Raw genomic sequence first — 8,568 nt, forward strand, 5'->3', positions numbered from 1 at the left:
CGCTGTCCCGCCTGGCGCCCCCCCTCGACAAGCTGGACCGCAGCTCCTGGCTGCGGCAGGACGACGACATGCCGCCCAAGGTCTCTGCATGGGTCAGGCTGCATGAGCCCAGCTATACGTTCTGATTCCGGTGTTCTGGATCCGCTCGTCACGTCTGTTTGCACGGCTTCCTGTCTCTGTCGTTTCTGTTTCTGTGAACCCACAACTGTTGGCGCTCATTTTAAAGTCCAACTTATTAAAGATGAAGAATCTTTACTGTTAAAAAGACGTTTTTTAACTGAATCTGATCATTTCAGCTTCTGACTGTGAAACTTTGATTGGTTGATTGTTTCCTTGTGTGCAAAAAAACAAAAACTCATCACATCCTGTGAAACCTAAACAGCTCATTTTACTATTAAATGTTTGATGTTATTTGGTTTGATGAAGACACGAGAAGTGGCTTTTGGTGAAGGCAGTGTGATGCTGTGGGACAACATCTACCTCACTGCAAGAACAAGACATGAAAGATCAGCACAGAGATATCGATAATAACCAATAAAATACTAATACTGATCATTAAAACAACTCTCGAAAAATAAAATGAATAGAACCCATAAAAGAATCTGAAAGTTTAACATCACAATTATTTTTACAACAAAGAAATAATCAACCAGAAACTACATGTGAGTCTGTCGACCCAGACCCGGTCCAGGTCAGATCCAGGTCCGGTTCAGGCTCGGTCCTGGTCCAATCTAGGCCCGGTCCAGGTCAGATCCAGGTCAGATCCAGGTCCGGTCTAGGCCCGGTTCAGGCTCGGTCCAGGTCAGATCCAGGCCCGATTCAGACTCGGTCCAGGTCAGATCCAGGTCCGGTTCAGGCTCGGTCCAGGTCCGATCCAGGTCAGATCCAGGCCCGGTTCAGGCTCGGTCCAGGTCCGATCCAGGTCAGATCCAGGCCCGGTTCAGACTCGGTCCAGGTCCGATCCAGGTCCGGTTCAGGCTCGGTCCAGGTCAGATCCAGGCCCGATTCAGGCTCCGTCCAGGTCCAGTTCAGGCCCGGTCCAGGCTCCGTCCAGGCCCGGTCCAGGTCCAGAGGATTAACGGAGTGTGTTTGTGTTTTCAGGTTCCTCAGCGGACCACCTCCATTTCTCCGGCTCTGGTCCGGAAGAACTCTCCGGGAAACGGACCAGGCCTCGGCCCGCGGGCCGGAGCGCACCTCATCCGGGCCAGGTACGGCCCAGAACCGTCCCGCCGCCATCTGAACTGCTTCCTTTCAACGTCTGATGCTGTTTCTGTTACCGTAGCAACCCTGACCTGAGGAGGACCGACATCTCCATGGAAACGCCTCTGAAGAGGACGAGCAGCGGCAGCTCCTCCAGCTCCAGCACCCCGAGCTCCCAGGGAGGCTCCAACGAGAGAGGTGGGCTGGAGGCACTGTAATCTGGATTACATTAATCTGGATTAATTTAATCTGAATTAACCATGAAACTGGACTCACTTTAATCTGGATTAAATTAGATTTGAAGTCACTTTAATCTGGATTAACTATGGAACTGGAGTCACTGTAATCTGGATTACACTTAATCTGGATCAACTATGAAACTGGTTAAAGTTTAAACTGGATTACATTTAAAAATGGTTTAACTTTGAAACTGGATTAAGTTAAAACTGGATTAAGTTAAAGCTGGATTAAGTATTAATTACTTGATTCTGTTTTCAGGTAACTCTGCTGCTAAAACCGACGGCTCCACGCTTTCCTCCCACGACGCCAAAGACGACAGCAGAGAGCTGACCCGGCCCAGCCGGCCCGCGGTGAGCGCTCGCAGCCGAAGCTAACGCTAACGTGTCTGTGTGTGTGTGTGTGTGTGTGTGTGTGTGTGTGTGTGTGTGAGTTCCATGAACTCAGCGCTGAACGACGGGCTGACCGCTCTGTCTCTCCTCTCATCCTGTCCTCCATCTGTCCTTCTGTCGTCCCTCAGAGTTATAAGAAAGCTTTAGACGAGGTCAGTGGCATTTCTCCTCTTTGGCGTCTCTTTCCACCCTGTCTTTTTGTCTTTTTGTCCTCACTGACGTCCACGCGTCCCTCAGGCATGCCATCCTCACCTTTTCCTGTTGCTGGGAATGTTTGACCAATTCTGTCCCGATGCGAATCGTGTGGATTGAACTGTGTGGAACAAAAAGAAACGTAACTGGGTGAAAATCTGTATTAGCTTAGCGACGTTGAGCTTCTCTGGGTTGCAAAAGTTGAGGTTCGGGGGCCATTTGTGGTCCGCAGGCTGATTGTTTTGGGCCCTGATTGCAGATTACGAGTAGTGGATATTTGTTGGATTAATTATGTTTTTTGCTTCCTTTTTAATTTCAGTGTAAATAAACAAAATCAGGCCTGGTTGCCTAAAAATCTGCATTTAATTATTATTAAACATAAAATAACCCTTGGTAGGTCTGGCATTCAGATAAAAGAAAATATTTCTATAAGTTTCAGACAGAAATATCACATTTATAGTTTATTGTGGAGCAAAATATCAGTTATAAATTTGCTAATAAAATAATATATAAACAATAACATAAATAATGTAATAAAGTACAATTAATCAACAATAAAATCATATTATTTGTGATGAGTTATGATGATTCTGGCTTCACTTCTGGTGTAAATTTATTTTTTTTAATTAGCAGAACTTTAGTAAATTTAATATCTACATTTACCAGTTTAAATTCTGCTTCAGAGATGTTTTGTTGTACAATTATTTCCCTCTTCCAAACATAAATCTGCTTTATGAAAGAATAAAAATTAATACTCAGTTTGAAAACAGTTCTTGCTTTATGGAAAATATAAATGTTTTTGTATTGTACCAAAGTATTTGATTGTAGTAATTTTCTAATTTTTTGAGCTTTTTGTGGAACTTATTTTAGTTTAGAGAGAAAAAGTTTTCTTCCAGCTTTTCACCCAGTTATTCCTCTTTTTTCTTTCCTTCCCTTGTGAATTTTTGCTGCTGAAATATTTTCCTGTTTCGTCAGACAGGAAGCCGACCTCTGGTCATGTGACTTCCTGTCGAATCCCTCAGTGGAAACGTCACTTTTTTCACCTCTGCTGCCATGGTTCATTTTCACGGTCACTCTTTCTCTCTTTCTTCCTCCATTTTACCCTTCCTCTGTTTCTCTTCAGGAGGAGTTGGTAAGATTTCTCACCCACCTCTCCCTAAGCTCCTCCCACCAACCTCATCAAAGCCCCGCCCACTTTGTCACCTTCCTGCCTCTCAGCATCCCTGCTGTGATATTTTAGAGTGGATTTTTCTCTGGTTGCTTCTGCTTTTATGCTGTGATGCGTCAGTACAGCCGCCATGTTGCTACAGGAAGGATTTCAATTAAAACCCACGATAATAATCTAATAATCTGTGAAAAAAATCAAACAGTCTGAATTTCTCTACTTATATCTTTATTAAAAAAAAACATCAGTTTCTTTCTTTTGCTTTAGATAAAAACAAAACCCATTAAAGTCCAATTTGTTTTACTTTTTATTTACTTAATATCACTACATATGGTCTATTTTATTGAATTACTTTCACATTGTTTATGAATTTCTGTTTAGAAAATCTGGAATTTTAATTAAGAGGTTTTAATGTTAGTTTAATATTTTATATTTTTTCTTACAGAAGTAATATGTCAAAATTACAACATTTAAATCCAGAATCAATTATTATTGATAATTATTATTCTTTAATTTTAATTTAAAAATATTATAGAAAATAACATGTTATTCTGTTCTCAAAGTTATATAATTACAAAATCTAAATAATAAAAGGATTCAGTATTTGTGTGAAATAATACATATATTTTTATTGCAAATATTAATTTTTTATTGCATCATTTTTAATCTTTCTTGACTTTTTTATGATTTAAATGTATTGAATAAATTAATAAAACATTAAGTTAAATAGTTAAATTCTTTCCTTACATTTTTTTTCCTCTAACTGTTTCATAATGTTTCATATTTAGCATATTTACACAGAATATATTAATCTGTTAACATGTTTACTTTTCTTTTTATTTAACCCATATTTTAGGACATTTTCAGTACATTCAGATAATAATATTTTATTTTCTGCTGTTTTATTAAATTTTCGGAGGAATCTGCTGATTTATTTCTGAATCCTGCTGCAACATGGCGACAGATGCATTACACTCTAATCCAGTCGTTGCATCTCAGTTTGTTTCTCTGTGGCTGCTGGATGTGAAATGTGGGTCTGAAGTCTCTGAGAGCGAGGCATGGTCTGTAGTTCGCCTCCCGTCATGTTCTCTCCTCCTGCCGGCCGCCGCGTCACGACAGAGGAACATTTAGACGGACTAACAACCTGCATGGCGTCTCCCAGATCTGTGATGCTCCTGTCCTTTTTGCCTGCTGGATTGTTACAACACTAAATGCTACTTTCCAGAACTTACAGTTGTCTTTTATGGCTTTTAAAGGATCATTTTCAGGAATGTGTTTGGAACGAATTGGTTACTTTTCTGAACCTAAAATACAAGTTACTTTCTTAAACTTACCAGTAAATGTCTGGTGTTCATTTTGTTATTTGTAAAACCTTAGAGTTCATTTCCCAGAACTTAAAGGTTGAATGTTACTTTCTTCAACTTGCCAAGAATGCAAAAGTTATTTTCCCAAAACGTTTAAGAATTTTAAGGTTAATTTGCAGATTGTTTTTCTGGAAATCACCTGGAACTGTCAGGTTACTTTCCAGAATATAAAGTTACTTCCTAAAACCTGCACAATATTCTGCTGAACTTTTTCTGTATTTAATTTAAATGTTACTTTTCAAAACTTAGACTGCAAAGGAAGCGTCTTTTAAGGAATTTAAAAGCAAACAATTTCATCATTAGTAACTAATAGAACTTTATGGGAAATCTGGAGTTTAAGTGATATTTTCTCAAACTTGCCAGGAATGCAAAAGTTTTTTCTTCAAAACTTTTAAGAATTTAAATGTTAATTAACTCTAAAACATGAGGTGTGAACTCCAGAAGAGTCACATGTAAGTCTGGGAAAGTAGCAATTATGGGTAAGTTCTGCAAAGTAACCCGTAAACTTTATAAATGTAGCAAAAAGTTCAGGCAGTAGTTAAATTACTTTCAGGATTTTTTTGTGCTGCAGTCAAAGATACATTGAGGCTGTTAAAGCACCTGATGTGTTTCTTTAAAAAACTGCCCAATGAAATATTAAATAAATTATAAATGCTTTTTATTGGAAAAACTCTTTTTTACTAAGAACTCTTCTCTTCGCTTATTAATCATGTTTGTTTGGGTTTAAAATATAAAATTAGCTCAAAGCTTCTGGCTTTGTGGTCCTTTTATGAATCAAACATGTAGGTAGATCTGCTTCCTTTCAGGGTTTGAAGGCAACATGATAATAACATTTTACTGCAGTTCAGTTCCTGCTTTTACCTGCAGACAGAAACTCCAGACTCAGTAACAGTCGCTTGTTCGTCCTGCAGGACCTGACGGCTCTGGCCAAAGAGCTGAGAGAGCTGCGGCAGGGAGAGGAGACCAGCCGTCCGCCGGTCAAGGTCACGGACTACTCTTCATCCAGCGAGGAGTCGCACAGCAGCGAGGATGAGGAGGGAGAGGGCGGGGCTAATGACGGATCGGTGGCCGTTAGCGACATACCGCGGATTATGTGAGTGACACTAGATCTCCTAAAGAGAGCAAACCAAATGAACGGCGCTAAACTGGGGTTTAACCTTTTGACCTTCAGGCCTCCAGCGAGTCAGAGCAGCAACGAGTCCTTCGGCGTGATGGGAGGTCAAAACGACGCCCACGGTGACCCGTACGGTGACAGCACTCAGGACAGCACGCTCATGATGCGGGAGGTGAGTCCAGGTTAAACGCCGACCCGGCCAAGATGTTCTGGTCCCCGTCTGGGTCCGGGTCATTAGCACAGCCCAAAATGCCATGAGCAGCCAGTTTGACCTCAGTAGCTGCTCCTGGACTCAGGGTGGCTGTGCTTCCAGAAAAAGTCTTAAATTATGTAAAATTAAGGCCTTAAAATGTCCTGAATTCATTAATTAAAGGTAAGTTGGACTTGAATACATTAATCACAGGTCTTAAAGTTTGTCCTAATCTTGTATTTTCAGTGTGAATTTATTGCCAGTTAAATAATATTGAACATCTCTTGGCATTGATCGGTTCCCCCAGGATTTTGTTTTTGTTTTTGGAATTTTTTGCAAATAAATTCACTGATTTTGTGAAGCTGGTTTAGAAATATTTACAAGAAATATTGCATTATTTGATGACAAACATCTCCACGTCGCTCACAGACCATAACCTGACATCAAGTCAGGCTGAGTCAGCAGTGTAGTAGAAAAAATACTGCCACCTGCAGGTGGAAGTTAGCATGGCTTGGTCCCAATGTTTTTGATCATTTTTGCAATAATTAGACAAAAAGATTAAAAAGAAATGTAGTTCATATCTTCAACTAAAGCAAGAATGTAGTTAATCTCAAAAGGAGAACCATTTCTTCATCAATATTTTTCTGTTTTTCTTCTGTGATGTCACAGGTCTTAAATTTCACTCATTTTGGTCTTAAAAAGTCTTAGATTTGGTTTAGTGAACCTGCAGAAACACCGTGGATCCGATTTGATACAAGAAATAAAACATTAGTTTAAACATTCAGTTAAATCCTGAATGTTGATATTTGAAGCTTTTTCCAAATATCTTAATTGTTTTACTTTGAACATTTTACTAGTTTTATTCTGACCCAAACTCTGGACCTGCAGCGTCTTTAGCATGATGGAGGTTTTTCTCCTGAATAAACTCCACCGCCGGCAGCCTGACCTCCATCACCACCTCGCCGCTCAGGGGCCACGCCCCCTTCTCTTCTCTTCTTCCAGAGGTTTAGGGGACGGAGGCGGAGCTCTGCCCCCGGCAACAGTTACCACGGCAGCGCTAATCCGTTCCTTGGCAACACCAACCTCCCAGATCTGGTGCAACAAAGCACTCTGGGCCCTCTGGGCCGCGCCTCCTTGGTCCAAGTAGGTGGAGCAGAACCCGGCCCTTATGACAACCTCCGTCACCCTGTCCAACCCTTTGACCTTTGACCCACATCATCACCTGACCACTGACCCCTCCAACAAACATGGCAGCGTCTGATCCGGGTGGGACGTTGCCTTCAGCACCATCAGTTCCTGTCTGGTCATCAGGAGGATTTTCATCGTTCTGGTTTAACAAAAACAAACAGATGGAATCAGAAGACATTAAGCAGAAGCAAAAACTAGAATAAAACCTCGTTGGTGTTTCGATCAAACACATTTTAATGTTGGGTTAAGGATCTGCAAGGTGTCCACACTGCTAAAACACAAAATCCTATTTAGTCTAGTTTCTAGTTCAATTATCTCGGTACACAGGAGCTTGTTTTACGTTAATAGTTCTGGTTCCACTGGCAGATTATTTCACTTATAACATTTTCTCCATGTTTTAAACTATTAGTTGGACCAGTTCATGAAGGTCAACCAAACAAACCCCATCATGGTTTTACCCCAATGACAGGATGAGTGTGTACAGCTTTTACCAGGCAACAGTTACTAATTCTCAGCATTTCCTCTCTGTACCACTAGAGGGAGCTGCTGTACCAGTGGGGAGTTGGTCCTGTTTCTGTTCTTTTGGATTATATTTCATTCCAACTTCAAGTTGACGTTAAGATGTTTAATCTATTGCAACATTTAAGTAGACATTTGCATGACTTCAACTTATTTTAGGGGGAAAATCTTTAGTAAAAGTTTACTTTGATCACAAATGGCTTAATTATACCCCATCTTCTCTCCTTCTTTTCCTCCATCTTTCAGTTTTCCAGCCTCTGAACCAGGAAGTTCCCACCATTTTTCTGACAAAATAAAGGAAACAACTTAGCATAGCTTTTAATTAACCCGATGTTTCCTTTATTTTGAGTCCTGACTGCTGATCAGATCTGAGTGTCTGCTGTATTTCTGTGCTCTGCAGTACGGGATGGGAGGCAGCGGCGGCTCCAAGGCGTCCTTCACCCCGTTCGTTGACCCCCGGGTGTACGGGACCTCGCCGACCGAGGATGATGAGAAAAACTCTGCTGCAGGTACGATTCAGCTCACCGACTTCGTCCTCGACTCCTTCATGGAGAGGAGCTCAACATTTCTTACATTTCTAACATGACAATGTCTATCTTCTGCCATCTGTGGTTATTTTTAAAAAGCAGACAATAAATACAGCACAGAAAAACCCAGGCTAGAACGCACAACATAAAGCTGTGTTAATGTACAACTTAATGTAGTCTAAATAGCAGCTGTGGGCACCACTAACCGCGCTAACCCAAAGAACTAATCATAAACATTAGTTCCACAAACGCTAAAGCGCTACACCAGCATGATACTTAGCAGAAGCTAATGCTAAAGCACTTCACCAGCATGGTATTTAGCAGAAGCTAACACTAAAGCGCTACATCAGCATGGTATTTAGCAGAAGCTAACGCTAAAGCGCTACATCAGCTAATGCTAAAGCAGAAGCTAACGCTAAAGCGCTACACCAGCTGGGTATTTAGCAGAAGCTAATGCAACTACTTAAAGATTTCTTAACA

The 8,568-nt window shown here is 41.0% G+C and overlaps 1 protein-coding gene across 1 annotated transcript in view; it reads left to right on the plus strand.

Annotated features, from left to right (window-relative positions):
* Positions 1–8,568, plus strand: part of tnikb (TRAF2 and NCK interacting kinase b) — a gene marked incomplete at its 5' end in the record, with an annotated part of 54,948 nt that overhangs the window by 36,359 nt on the left and 10,021 nt on the right. The window contains 9 exons of the mRNA XM_015054513.1: positions 1,102–1,208; positions 1,283–1,398; positions 1,699–1,790; positions 1,958–1,981; positions 3,145–3,153; positions 5,462–5,643; positions 5,722–5,836; positions 6,857–6,997; positions 7,962–8,070. Coding sequence (XP_014909999.1) covers positions 1,102–1,208; positions 1,283–1,398; positions 1,699–1,790; positions 1,958–1,981; positions 3,145–3,153; positions 5,462–5,643; positions 5,722–5,836; positions 6,857–6,997; positions 7,962–8,070 — 895 coding nt within the window. The remainder of the gene's footprint in view (positions 1–1,101; positions 1,209–1,282; positions 1,399–1,698; positions 1,791–1,957; positions 1,982–3,144; positions 3,154–5,461; positions 5,644–5,721; positions 5,837–6,856; positions 6,998–7,961; positions 8,071–8,568) is intronic.

Source organism: Poecilia latipinna, unplaced genomic scaffold, assembly GCF_001443285.1.
Source record: "Poecilia latipinna isolate Pla-1442-1.1 unplaced genomic scaffold, P_latipinna-1.0 Scaffold1256, whole genome shotgun sequence".
NCBI lineage: Eukaryota > Metazoa > Chordata > Actinopteri > Cyprinodontiformes > Poeciliidae > Poecilia > Poecilia latipinna.